This window comes from Rhopilema esculentum, chromosome 10 (assembly GCF_057945365.1).
Source record: "Rhopilema esculentum isolate cy_ngs chromosome 10, ASM5794536v1, whole genome shotgun sequence".
Taxonomy (NCBI): Eukaryota; Metazoa; Cnidaria; class Scyphozoa; order Rhizostomeae; family Rhizostomatidae; genus Rhopilema; species Rhopilema esculentum.
The window spans coordinates 14,848,785-14,861,909 of NC_142824.1; the positions used below are offsets into that span (position 1 = coordinate 14,848,785).

The following is a 13,125-nucleotide window of genomic DNA, read 5'->3' on the forward strand; positions in this document are numbered from 1 at the left end:
GATGTTTGATTTCTTCTGAAATGCTATTCGTCTTTTTAATTCATTTGAAAAAAAATATTATTCCTCAAACAAAGTTTCTAGGCCTAGATGGCCCTTAGCTTAAAACGTCAACAAAAGTTAACCCAATACAACTAAGCATGTGTTATATAAGGCTCTAATTACAAAAGGCTTCAATAAAATTATAACATAACCAACAATGGGCAAACAATATTACTTAAATTCATAAAAAAAACGATAGCAATTTGTTTCCTTTTTTCAAACTATCAATAACATATTTGTAAAGCATAAAGTTGAAAAAGTAAGGAGCTAAAAGTCTTAGGGATTGTTGTTGCAAGAGCTGTTCTTTTTTCAGAAACAATTTATTGGGTTATTATCCATACAAACTTGTTGTTTTTATTGAAAAAGTTTACATTTGAAAATATCATGTTTATTTTATATAAAAAGCTTTGTCGTAAATAATCACAGCCTAGTTGCAATTCAATGGCATTAAGCGGCAACTAATCAAATATTATATATACACAACTCTACAATTTACTCTTCTCGATTTCAAGATCATAAGAGCTCATCCTAATTATAGGCAACGAACAGTGTTCTTGACAATTAAATATATAAGACAAGTATGGTTCAAAATTGAGTGTTGTCAAAGGCTGCGTATGTACACACATTTCTGTTTTTTAAGTTATATGGCCTTCAAGGTTTTCAACAGATACCCTGCTGAATGATTAAACTAAAGGAAACGGTTATTTCTTAATGTTGTGGAATGTTAGGAACATGAAGGCTATATAAAATTATATAAAATTTAGAAGTAAGAACATTCTTATAGGCTTTTTCACATATCTCTAAGAGCATTGTAAGCCGATATACGTCCAACAAACCCTCCTCGTAGTGGAATGTCGGGGGTTTTGTACAAATTATCGTGCAACGATGTATTCTGCAGATCGATGCTGACAGCCGAAAAATGGTGTAAATGCTCGGGCATCTTAGATTTTTAATTTTTCATCGAATATGTATGGCAACATTGCATCGAATTTGTATAGCCAGTGCTGAGGAGAGGGGGGTCAGGGGGGTCACTGACCCGGGGGCCCTTGGCTATAGGGGCCCATAAAAAACAATTCAATTAAAAAAATTTCTAAGTGTTAATCAAACCTCTCCATTACCACACATTGTCATTAGTAGAGACAATAGTGACAAAAGTCTATGAATGAAGTAAGGTAGAAGCAGTTTGAGTCTTTGACTGCCTGAATGTTAAATATATTTTTGTTGAGAATTTTTCATCTTTGCGTTCGAAAAGCTTCTGGATGTAACCAAAAAATGTGATTGCAACAGGGCAACATACAGCAATATGTATGTCATACAGATTTACACTATGGCATGCGCATCTATTTGCAACAGTGTGTCGGTTGTGATCAAATTTAGTTAACGAATTAAACATTTTCCATTTTATAAGACTTTCAAAATTTCTAAGAAAATTTCATTTTTATGCATTATGGTGTTAAGATATCAGTTTTGCTCAAATTATATCAAACAGCAAACAGAAATAATAAATAGCCACCAGACAATGGCTTAGATAGGAAAATTCGTAGGAGAGTGAGAAACTATGATTTTCCGACAAAAATCTAACAAGCATTTATATTTTTCATAAATATTAACATAACATAACGACTTTGGAACTGGAATAAATCAATCTTCTGATATATTAAGATACTCTTATGTTTATTTAGCTTTAAATTCTTTACCATAAAAACATAGCAGTTAGATAAACATGGACAACCATGTTAAATTTCCGACAAGACCAGAGGTTTTCCGATAATATAGCAGTTTAGCTCTACAGGGGTTTTTTGCCCCATCTGACCCCCTCTATCTACGCCACTGCCACCAAAGCAAGTTAGCCACCAATAGCAATTTAAGCAATCGTCAATTTCAAAAATTCCAGGGGGAGCATTTCCCGTACCCCTTAGAAGCATCTGCCTTAGGCATGTTTTACTATTTATATTTTGTTCTGACCCGGAGCCCATAAATCCTCTCTGCGGCGCTGTGTATAGCCTATCAAACGTTGAAAAATCATGTACAGTAGAAACCCGCATAAAAGAACCTGTTTTTATAAGAACCTTGAGGCTTAAATTTAATCTTTTCAACCCTATAATTAAGAACCCCCAAGAGGCTGAAACTTGGAGAGGTTCTTATTTATAAGAAAAAGGGTTTTAAGAATTGTTTTTTTACAACCTATTCACACTGTCAAATTAAATAAGCTTAGAGTAAATCAGGTTATGGTAGCTATGTTGCATTCTAATTGTACAACCTAACAACACAAATTCATTTTATTGGCTAAAATTTAACTTAAAAAAACAAAGCTGGTTTAAGTGTGACCATTAGAATTCTTGCGGTGGAAAACATAACCTATTCTCAGGCTGCCAGAAAAAAACCTAGGTTCTTTTATGCGGGCTACTACTGTATTTTAACATGTTGACGTATTAGGCTTATTTCGAAAGTTTACGGCACACAAACAAAGTACCAAGTGCCATAACGCCCTCCTCTGTCCTCCCCTCTCCTGAAAAATAAATAAACCCCACATCGTGTGTGTTAGTGGGTATAGCAACGAGATTGGTTAATTTGGTAGCTTTTAAAAAAGCTGTTTTTGATTGTAGACGACGAGGAAACACTCGTTTGTGTATACGACAAGTTTACTTGCTGCTTGTGTACTTGGTAACGGCCTTGGTGCCCTCACTGACAGCATGCTTGGCAAGTTCACCGGGAAGGAGAAGCCTGACGGCAGTCTGGATTTCCCTCGAAGTGATCGTTGCCTTCTTGTTGTAGTGGGCGAGACGCGAAGCTTCTTGAGCAATCCTTTCGAAGATGTCGTTGACAAAGGAGTTCATGATGCTCATGGCCTTGCTTGAAACGCCGGTATCGGGATGGACTTGCTTAAGTACCTTGTAGATGTAAATCGAGTAGCTCTCCTTGCGCTTTTTTGACCTCTTCTTATCTCCAGAGGCAGCCTTGCCTCCTTTCTTGCCAACTCCTGCTTTGTTCTCCCCCTTCTTGGCAACCTTTGGGGCCTGTTTTCCTCCTTTTGCTGGGGCGTCAGACATCTTGAAATGAAGAAAATTGAATTTTGACTTGCGAGAACCTTCGATAGACAAAGCAACAGTGATCTGGTCTTTTGGCGCCAATGCAAGCTTTTAGTATATTTGTTGGCAGCTGAGTGATTAGCTCGAAGGCCATGTGACACACGTCGATTCGCTGTCTCGTGTTCGCTTATTGTTTACGGTCGATAGCGGGGGTGTTGATTGGTAGATCTCGAGTAAGTGCCCTTTACAAATCGACCACTTTGGCGGGCAATCAGGCAGTTGCGAACAAATTCGTTTATCTTACAGCAAGGGACCATTTTGTTTTTCAATTTGAAACTGCCAGTGTAGAAACATGTCTGGACGCGGAAAAGGAGGAAAAGCTAAGGCCAAGGCAAGGTCTAGGACATCCAGAGCTGGTCTTCAGTTCCCAGTCGGACGTATCCACAGATTGTTGAGAAAGGGAAACTATGCTGAACGAGTTGGATCGGGGGCTCCCGTCTATCTTGCAGCCGTACTCGAGTATCTTTCGGCAGAAATCTTGGAGTTGGCTGGCAATGCCGCCAGGGACAACAAAAAGTCAAGAATCATCCCTCGACACTTGCAGCTTGCAATTAGAAACGACGAGGAGCTGAACAAATTGCTGAGTGGAGTGACCATTGCACAAGGTGGTGTCCTGCCAAACATTCAGGCAGTACTCTTACCAAAGAAGACCGAGCAGAAAGCTCCAAAATCATAAAGCTTGGACTCACTTGTTGGCCCGGCTCACTTGTTCATAAAAAACGGTTTTTTTAAAAACCACCACGAAAACTGATTTGGTGTACCTGCTTGTCACACGCACGATAGGCACATTCTGTGTAGAGGCTATCGATGTACACATATCTATCTAATTACATTTTGTGTAAAATGGCAATCGATTTACACACATCTAATAGCTTATTAGGATTGTAGGCTATATTCGGTTGGGAGTAGGTAGTGTTTGGCTGACATTCGATGTTTTCATGTTGCTTCTCGAGGGCTGTGCACCATTGAGACTACTTTCATAGCCTGAAATAATGATATGCGGCCTAATAAGGAATACATGCATCAACAGAATGAGAAACAACATTCAACAGCAAATAACTAACTTTGCTTTAAAATATGTTTAAAATAAAATAACTATGGTTTACTATTTGGCTATTTCATTTGGTTGGTGATCAGATGGTCTTTCTTTTTCTCTATACTTTCCCGTGTGCAAGTGCTGTTTGTTTATCCTAGGAAAGTAAGTAAAGCTATATAGTTTCAGTTTCGTTTTGAAAAAGCATCTCTGGTAGGAATTACAATATCTTTATAACGCCTTTGTATTCTTATGCTGTCTTTCATTCAGTCTTCTCAACAAAGTTGACATATCGAATTATTGCTGTCTGCCTACGAATTAACTGACCTTTCTTTGTGTTCAAAAAATTGGACATGTACTTCCTCAACCGGGATATATAGATAGATATTAATTGTATGTTCTTTCGTGAATGGTATTAAAGGGTCTTGATTTCAAAACGGTTGAGTTAAAATGAGCTAAGAAAAGTTTCAATTAAGACCCCCTATGATCGTGTTAATCGTGTGTTGTCACAAGGTTTAAAACATTGGGTAACATTGGCATTTATGGTAGCTTTTGAAAAAGCTGTTTGTGTTGTTGAAGAAGGCGAGCCACTCCAGTCGTTCGTCCAGTAAACAGGACGACGCAACTTAACCGCCAAATCCGTACAATGTTCGGCCTTGTCTCTTCAAAGCGTAAACGACATCCATGGCGGTGACAGTCTTTCGCTTGGCATGTTCTGTGTACGTGACTGCATCACGAATGACGTTCTCGAGGAAAACCTTGAGAACACCTCGTGTCTCTTCGTAAATGAGACCAGAGATTCTCTTTACTCCTCCACGACGAGCCAATCGGCGAATGGCTGGCTTGGTGATGCCTTGGATGTTGTCACGAAGAATCTTTCGATGACGCTTGGCACCTCCTTTGCCAAGACCCTTTCCTCCTTTTCCTCTTCCAGACATGATTGATGAAAGTTTTGCAATGTAAGTCCAAACGACAATACGCTAAACAAGTGAACTGCGCAAATTGCCGAAGCTGCTGCAAACTGCAGGGTTTAGATTTAGTAGAAAAGGCGAACGTATTAGGAGCACTTTCTTTATCTTGCCTTGTTGGTTGCTTTGTTGGCGCCTTTTATAACTCTACTGAAGCAAAGTGTACGAAAGTTCTACCGACGCTTTGTTCTACTATCCATTTTCTGATGACGTTTTATGCTTACGTTTTTTTTTTAAAAGAATATCAGACGAAATACTTGAGAATGTTTAAAATGTTTGCTCTTTCCAAAGCCATTTTGAATTTTGTCTCACAAAAAGATTGTTCGCAAACATCATTTACGTAAAAAGTTGCTATTGTTGCCAATAACCTAGACAAACAATTCTCAAAATTAAGAGAGAGTAATTTAAAATTGTTGAATCCTCTAAAAATGTCGCGATTTCTGTTTCCCCCAACTTTTAATCAGATCGTAAAAACAAGATTACCTTCAGATCATAAGTTCAGAACAAGACTACTGGCAGCTCGAAAGTTTAGGGAACAATCAGCCAATGGGCTTCTTGTTTTTGTCATCTGGCTTCTGTTCTCGCGGCATGTCACGTGGCTTGCTCAATTATTTCAAATTGAAGTCGAATGGCGCCATTTTGCAGTTTGATATCCGTTGTGCCTACCGCTCAGTCACCAGGTAAATTTCTTCGTTGAGGTATTAAAATGGCTCGTACAAAGCAGACTGCAAGAAAATCGACTGGAGGAAAAGCTCCTCGCAAACAATTGGCAACCAAGGCTGCACGAAAGAGTGCACCAGCAACTGGAGGAGTAAAGAAACCTCACAGATATAGGCCCGGCACAGTTGCTCTGAGAGAGATTCGTAGATACCAGAAGTCGACCGAGTTGTTGATCAGGAAACTGCCCTTCCAAAGGCTCGTCCGAGAAATAGCCCAAGACTTCAAGACAGACTTGCGCTTTCAGAGCTCGGCAGTGATGGCCCTCCAAGAGGCATCAGAAGCTTACCTAGTTGGACTGTTTGAAGACACCAACTTGTGCGCCATTCATGCCAAACGTGTTACCATTATGCCAAAGGACATACAACTGGCCAGGAGGATTCGAGGGGAGAGAGCTTAATTCAACAAGCAAATTTCATCTTTGTCGATGAGTTCTTTGAAAAAACGGTTTTTTTAAAAACCACCACGAACACCAGCGATTATATTTCTCCAGCCAGAATACACACGACATGGTCGACTCAAATCAGTTTACTTCTGTTCATATGTTTTATGTATACGAAAAACTTTTAAATATGTACAGTTTGAAGACGTGAAGAAGTGAATTTAAAGCAAGCATTATCTGAATGAAGGGAATTTCTTAAAGAGGGAGGTTTTTAACAAGCAAATCTATGAATTGGGACTTCCACCATATCTATGAATTGTCAACCTATCTGATTTATAGAGCATTAAATTTTTTCCTTCCCTGTTTATAAGTCGTTCCAAATTTCAGCACCAAGGAAACTAAGATATCCAAAACTGCATGTTTACTTATATCTCTACTTACTTACAAGTAGATCTTGCTCAACAGTGATTCAAGTCTTCAGTCCAAAGTATAACTTTACTACCAAGTTCTTTCTTGCTATCCATTCACAATTGCACAGCCAAGAGAGAATGGAGGGAATAACTCCTCACAAAATCACCTGTAATGTAAATCATTGCATACTGTGTACAATGGGATAATAAAAAATTACTTACCACATTTTCATACTGCTAGACTAACATTCAAGTAAATGTAAAATGCAAATTTTTTCTCATGATCAACAATTTAGGCAAACAAGACAAATTAGCATGAAGACCAAAATTGCACTCAAAACAATAATGCATGTATACATTATTGGTGCAAAAAGTTTTCAGATTCTGCTAACCCCATGTTAAGATTGATTGAAAATGTTGGGGTCATAGTAAATAAACAATATATAATATATATTCCCTATGCAGTTAAATCATAGCCAACCTCTCATAGCCAATCATAGCCGACAAAACTTAATGCTTGTATTCACATGATAAACTCTGATTGTGTAAATAGATTGTAAAGAAAGATTCTTCAAAGAGCAACTTCACAACCTACCAAAAATTGGCTTCATGAGAATGGACTAAATTTTTTACATGCTTATCATTAAGGTCATTGCCCAACAAGATCCCCTCCTGTCAATCCAGTCTTGATATTTATAGTTTGAATTCAAAAGTGCAATTTCTATCACAATACCAAATGCTTTAGACTGTGTGGGACAAATACAAGTGCTCTTGCAGTTTTTGTTCTCAACATAATTTACTGACTTTTTAAACGATGAATCTTATTACCTATCTTGTAAGGGTTATTCAAGCTTAAGCATCACTACACAAGGGTTATGTATCTATGTGTTGTCCAAAGTTGTCTCTTGCTGTTTATTAATCTCAAAACCCATCAAAGGCAGCCCACCCCTACTGTCAAACCAGTTTTGAGGTATAGTGGGAATGCACATTGGCAAATGAAATGCTACTTCAATTTGCATAACTGACAGCTCCTAATAATACAACCAAAAATATATCATTAACTCTATCAATGCATTTTTTGCTTATTTCCAAGAGAGTGTGCATTTGCAATTGTGTAGTCAAAATAATTTAATGAGTGCTTGGCATTACCTGAAATTAGCTGAAATTGGCTGAAATGATGCTGAATCCTCCTATCTATATCATAAATATAGAAGCTTGAAATGTAACCATAAAACTGTTAAGCTTGCTCTTTCATTTCTATCAAACTAATAGCAATATTATGCTTGCTTTAACAGCCAACATAGAACTTCAGAATTATTTCATGCCATTTTCCTAACAAGGTTTTATTATTATTGTGCCAATCATTACAAGAACATCACAATCATTACAGGAAAGAACATCACAAAAAACAAAGTGGCAGACAAGGTTGAGTTGACTGTCACTGGCTTGGTGGGCCACCAGCTTTGAAAACTCTACATGTCATTTTTATGATATCAATGCAGCCGAAAGGGCTAATCCAGAACCGATGACCGACGATTTGGTAGCTTTTAAAAAAGCTGTTTGTTTATATGGTAAGTGGCAACATGACTTCGTTTTTCAACTCCTACTTCTTCGACTTTCCAGTCTTGGATTTCTTCCCAGCCGGTGATTTTGCTGTCTTCTTGCTGGCACTGGCAGCCTTTTTGGGTTTGCTCTTAACAGCAGCCGATGCCTTCTTACCAGCAGCCACTTTAGGCTTCTTTGCCACTTTGGCCTTGGGCTTCTTTGGTGACTTGTTGGCTCCACTGGCTTTCTTTGGTGTCGAGGCCTTCTTCTTTGCAGGGCTTTTCTTGGCTGAAGAGGCAGTCTTTTTGGCAGCAACCTTCTTCGCTGCTGCTGGCTTTTTCGCAACCTTTTTTGCAGCTACTGGCTTTTTCACTGCTGCAGGCTTCTTGGCGGCGGCAGGCAGCTTGAACGATCCTGAAGCCCCTACCCCTTTCGTTTGGATGAGAGAACCAGAGGCGACCAGTTTTTTCAAAGAGGCTTTAAGGTTTCTCTTCAGAGCACTCTCATCACCAAGACCTTTGTAATTAGACTGCAAATACTTGGCAATTTTCTGTCGCGATGACCCATTTCGCTCCTTCAAATTTCTGATTGCTTCCGCGATCATGTCCTTGTACGCAGGGTGTGCAGCAGGCTTCTTTGGCGCCGCTGCCTTCTTCGCTTTCTTTGGTGATGTAGCAGACGAATCCATGTTTATTGCGAGCTACTACTTCAATCCAAATAGTATTCAACTTTCACGAGAGTTTCCTCACTCCACTGCAGATAACAAATCAAAACAGCCCACCTTCGTTCGATGGAATATTTAAACCTCTTGCGATTAGGCGCCAAAACCCACGTGACCTTTAAAAGTTTAGGCCATCATGGCAGTCATTTTTGTGCTTCTTGCTAAAACTAATTGGCCCATATAGCCTTAGCCGTGGAAAATACAATCTTGAAAGCTTTCAAGTCAGCAGTATCATGTTAAATAGTTGCATTGTTAGCCTTTGCAATGCGACTTTGGTGAATATTGAAGCAAAATATTCAATTTCAAGTGGTATTGCTCAACCTGCCTTCAAACGTTGTTTGGTTATTTGCTTTTGCAGTCGTCACACCACCTGTTCTTAACCATGAAAAGGCAAGTTTAAAATGTACATGCATTGATGGAATGAGAAAAATGTAGTAGCCTTTCTTGATGACCACAAAAAACGCATAATTTGGGCCAAATTTGATTTTTAAGAAACACAGTACAATTTTACCAGCAAACTGTTTCGAATACTAACTTTTTTACCCTTCGGTCTAAAACATTGGCTTTACATTTGATTACATAATCTATCTGGCAATTTATTAAAAAACTTACTGCAATAAAAAACTACTCTTGTTTCATCAATAAGCGGTGGAGGCCCTCAATAAAGGTAGAGTCGAAAACCTAACCCCCATAAGCAGCAGTTCTTGGGCGGGGTTAGGGGTTGACAAAACGAAAGGAAGTTTAGAAATATTTTAAAAGAAAAACAAACCTGTTTCAAGTTTAAGGCAAGAAAACTTTTTTAAAAAAAGCACACTATCACAGAATGACAGAAGCAATCATTGTCAAAATTGAATGTGATCACATATAAATGGTAAAAGAAAGCACCAATTGGAATGAAAAGGTCTGGAATGAACAGGTTAGTGGAAAACTTTCCAAATCTCAGTAACTGACGGGTTTGGAAAAGAGGGGTGAGTGAAAAAGTTGCCCTGATTCTAATTAAGGGGGAATGATTAACAACCCCTTTCAATTGGAAACTGAATAAATATGAGCGAGGCGCTGGTTTTTTAAAGCTTTTGCTCAATATAGAGCCAAAATTATTTTTAACAGAACAATATTTACGGCACACAAAGAAAGTACTAAGTGCCAGCCATAACGCCCTCCTCTGTCCTCCCCTCTCGTGAAAAATAAATAGGCCTCACATCGTGTGTGTTAGTGGGTATAGCAACGAGATTGGTCAATTTGGTAGCTTTTAAAAAAGCTGTTTTGGATATTAGACGACGAGAAAAACTCGTTCGTGTAAACGACAAGTTTACTTGCTGCTTGTGTACTTGGTGACGGCCTTGGTGCCCTCACTGACAGCATGCTTGGCAAGTTCACCGGGAAGGAGAAGCCTGACGGCAGTCTGGATTTCCCTCGAAGTGATCGTTGCCTTCTTGTTGTAGTGGGCGAGACGCGAAGCTTCTTGAGCAATCCTTTCGAAGATGTCGTTGACAAAGGAGTTCATGATGCTCATGGCCTTGCTTGAAACGCCGGTATCGGGATGGACTTGCTTAAGTACCTTGTAGATGTAAATCGAGTAGCTCTCCTTGCGCTTTTTTGACCTCTTCTTATCTCCAGAGGCAGCCTTGCCTCCTTTCTTGCCAACTCCTGCTTTCTTCTCCCCCTTCTTGGCAACCTTTGGGGCCTGTTTTCCTCCTTTTGCTGGGGCGTCAGACATCTTGCTTGAAATGAAATGAGAATCTTCGATAGATAGACAAAGCAACAGTGATCTGGTCTTTTGGCGCCAGCGCAAGCTTTTAGTATATTTGTTGGCAGCTGAGTGATTAGCTCGAAGGCCATGTGACACACGTCGATTCGCTGTCTCGTGCTCGCTTATTGTTCGCGGTCGATAGCGGGGGTGTTGATTGGTAGATCTCGAGTAAATTCCGTTTACAAATTTCCCACTTTGGCGGGCAAGCAGACAGTTGCGAACAAATTTGTTTACCTTACAGCAAGGGACCATTTCATATTTTTAATTTGAGAACTGCCAGTGTAGAAACATGTCTGGACGCGGAAAAGGAGGAAAAGCTAAGGCCAAGGCAAGGTCGAGGACATCCAGAGCTGGTCTTCAGTTCCCAGTCGGACGTATCCACAGATTGTTGAGAAAGGGAAACTATGCTGAACGAGTTGGATCGGGGGCTCCCGTCTATCTTGCAGCCGTACTCGAGTATCTCTCGGCAGAAATCTTGGAGTTGGCTGGCAATGCCGCCAGGGACAACAAAAAGTCAAGAATCATCCCTCGACACTTGCAGCTTGCAATCAGAAACGACGAGGAGCTGAACAAATTGCTGAGTGGAGTGACCATTGCACAAGGTGGTGTCCTGCCCAACATTCAGGCGGTACTCTTACCAAAGAAGACCGAGCAGAAAGCTCCAAAATCATAAAGCTTCGACTCACTTGTTGGCCCGGCCACTTATTCATTGAAAACGGTTTTTTTAAAAACCACCACGAAAACTGATTTGGTGTACCTGCTTGTCACACGCACGATAGGCACATTCTGTGTAGAGGCTATCAATGTACACATATCTGTCTAATTACATTTTGTGAAAAAGGCAATCGATTTACACACATCTAATAGCTTATTAGGATTGTAGGCTATATTCGGTTGGGAGTAGGTAGTGTTTGGCTGACATTCGATGTTTTCATGCTGCTTCTCGAGGGCTGTGCACCATTTAGACTAACATTCATAGCCTGAAATAATGATATGCGGCCTAATAAAAAAAATGCCTAAAGATAATGAGATACAACATTCAACAGCAAATAGCTAACTATGGTTTAAAAAAGGTTTAAAATGAAATAACCATGGTTATTTCAAATTGGTCATTAGAGGGTCTTTCTTTATCTTTATACTTTCCCGTGTGCAAGTGCTTTTTGTTTATCCTAGGGAGGCTATATAGTTACAGCTTCGTTTTTCAAAAGCCTCTCTGGTAGGAATTATAATATATTTTATTCACTCTTCTAAACAAAGTTGACATTTCGAATTCTTGCTGTCTGCCTACGAAATAACTTACCATTCTTTGTGTTCAAAAAATTGGCATGTATTAACTACTTCAACCGGGATATATAGATAGATATTAATTGTATGTTCTTTCATGCATGGTATAAAAGGGTCTTGATTGCAAAACGGTTGAGTTATAATGAGCGGAGTAAAATTTTCAATTAATCTATGGTGTTAATCGTGTGTTGTCACAAGGTTTAAAACATTGGGTAACACTGGCATTTTTAGTAGCTTTTAAAAAAGCTGTTTGTTTTCTTGAAGAAGGCGAGCCACTCCAGTCGTTCGTCCAGTAAACAGGACGACGCAACTTAACCGCCAAATCCGTACAATGTTCGGCCTTGTCTCTTCAAAGCGTAGACGACATCCATGGCGGTGACAGTCTTTCGCTTGGCATGTTCTGTGTATGTGACTGCATCACGAATGACGTTCTCGAGGAAAACCTTGAGAACACCTCGTGTCTCTTCGTAAATGAGACCAGAGATTCTCTTTACTCCTCCACGACGAGCCAATCGGCGAATGGCTGGCTTGGTGATGCCTTGGATGTTGTCACGAAGAATCTTTCGATGACGCTTGGCACCTCCTTTGCCAAGACCCTTTCCTCCTTTTCCTCTTCCAGACATGATTGATGAAAGTTTTGCAATGTAAGTCCAAACGACAATACGCTAAACAAGTGAACTGCGCAAATTGCCGAAGCTGCTGCAAACTGCAGGGTTTAGATTTAGTAGAAAAGGCGAACGTATTAGGAGCACTTTCTTTATCTTGCCTTGTTGGTTGCTTTGTTGGCGCCTTTTATAACTCTACTGAAGCAAAGTGTACGAAAGTTCTACCGACGCTTTGTTCTACTATCCATTTTCTGATGACGTTTTATGCTTACGTTTTTTTTTTAAAAGAATATCAGACGAAATACTTGAGAATGTTTAAAATGTTTGCTCTTTCCAAAGCCATTTTGAATTTTGTCTCACAAAAAGATTGTTCGCAAACATCATTTACGTAAAAAGTTGCTATTGTTGCCAATAACCTAGACAAACAATTCTCAAAATTAAGAGAGAGTAATTTAAAATTGTTGAATCCTCTAAAAATGTCGCGATTTCTGTTTCCCCCAACTTTTAATCAGATCGTAAAAACAAGATTACCTTCAGATCATAAGTTCAGAACAAGACTACTGGCAGCTCGAAAGTTTAGGG

At 39.4% G+C, this 13,125-nt stretch overlaps 7 protein-coding genes and 1 pseudogene across 7 annotated transcripts; 3 read left to right on the plus strand and 5 right to left on the minus strand.

Annotated features, from left to right (window-relative positions):
- Positions 1-1,141: 1,141 nt before the first annotated feature.
- On the minus strand, positions 1,142-3,104 carry LOC148959449 (histone H2B, gonadal-like). Its single transcript, XM_089110771.1, has one exon. The coding sequence runs from the start codon at positions 3,087-3,089 to the stop codon at positions 2,682-2,684; it is 408 nt and encodes a 135-aa protein (XP_088966897.1). The 5' UTR covers positions 3,090-3,104; the 3' UTR covers positions 1,142-2,681.
- A 228-nt stretch (positions 3,105-3,332) lies between these two features.
- LOC148959450 (histone H2A) lies at positions 3,333-3,861 on the plus strand. Its single transcript, XM_089110538.1, has one exon. The coding sequence runs from the start codon at positions 3,421-3,423 to the stop codon at positions 3,802-3,804; it is 384 nt and encodes a 127-aa protein (XP_088966664.1). The 5' UTR covers positions 3,333-3,420; the 3' UTR covers positions 3,805-3,861.
- Positions 3,862-4,787: 926 nt separating this feature from the next.
- On the minus strand, positions 4,788-5,099 carry LOC148959451 (histone H4). The gene has a single exon (XM_089110923.1). It carries the CDS (start codon positions 5,097-5,099, stop codon positions 4,788-4,790), a length of 312 nt encoding a protein of 103 aa, XP_088967049.1.
- Positions 5,100-5,835: 736 nt separating this feature from the next.
- On the plus strand, positions 5,836-6,246 carry LOC148959452 (histone H3). The gene has a single exon (XM_089110924.1). The coding sequence runs from the start codon at positions 5,836-5,838 to the stop codon at positions 6,244-6,246; it is 411 nt and encodes a 136-aa protein (XP_088967050.1).
- A 1,589-nt stretch (positions 6,247-7,835) lies between these two features.
- LOC148959453 (uncharacterized) lies at positions 7,836-8,904 on the minus strand. The gene has a single exon (XM_089110528.1). It carries the CDS (start codon positions 8,869-8,871, stop codon positions 8,242-8,244), a length of 630 nt encoding a protein of 209 aa, XP_088966654.1. The 5' UTR covers positions 8,872-8,904; the 3' UTR covers positions 7,836-8,241.
- A 1,237-nt stretch (positions 8,905-10,141) lies between these two features.
- On the minus strand, positions 10,142-10,671 carry LOC148959454 (histone H2B pseudogene; annotated as a pseudogene).
- Positions 10,672-10,840: 169 nt separating this feature from the next.
- Positions 10,841-12,160, plus strand: LOC148959455 (histone H2A). Its single transcript, XM_089110539.1, has one exon. The coding sequence runs from the start codon at positions 10,944-10,946 to the stop codon at positions 11,325-11,327; it is 384 nt and encodes a 127-aa protein (XP_088966665.1). The 5' UTR covers positions 10,841-10,943; the 3' UTR covers positions 11,328-12,160.
- Positions 12,161-12,249: 89 nt separating this feature from the next.
- On the minus strand, positions 12,250-12,561 carry LOC148959456 (histone H4). Its single transcript, XM_089110925.1, has one exon. The coding sequence runs from the start codon at positions 12,559-12,561 to the stop codon at positions 12,250-12,252; it is 312 nt and encodes a 103-aa protein (XP_088967051.1).
- Positions 12,562-13,125: the final 564 nt, after the last annotated feature.

Excerpts from the sequence above, each read along its gene's own strand:
- LOC148959449 (XM_089110771.1), bottom strand. The coding sequence starts at position 3,089 with ATGTCTGACGCCCCAGCAAAAGGAGGAAAACAGGCCCCAAAGGTTGCC.
- LOC148959450 (XM_089110538.1), top strand. The coding sequence starts at position 3,421 with ATGTCTGGACGCGGAAAAGGAGGAAAAGCTAAGGCCAAGGCAAGGTCT.
- LOC148959451 (XM_089110923.1), bottom strand. The coding sequence starts at position 5,099 with ATGTCTGGAAGAGGAAAAGGAGGAAAGGGTCTTGGCAAAGGAGGTGCC.
- LOC148959452 (XM_089110924.1), top strand. The coding sequence starts at position 5,836 with ATGGCTCGTACAAAGCAGACTGCAAGAAAATCGACTGGAGGAAAAGCT.
- LOC148959453 (XM_089110528.1), bottom strand. The coding sequence starts at position 8,871 with ATGGATTCGTCTGCTACATCACCAAAGAAAGCGAAGAAGGCAGCGGCG.
- LOC148959455 (XM_089110539.1), top strand. The coding sequence starts at position 10,944 with ATGTCTGGACGCGGAAAAGGAGGAAAAGCTAAGGCCAAGGCAAGGTCG.
- LOC148959456 (XM_089110925.1), bottom strand. The coding sequence starts at position 12,561 with ATGTCTGGAAGAGGAAAAGGAGGAAAGGGTCTTGGCAAAGGAGGTGCC.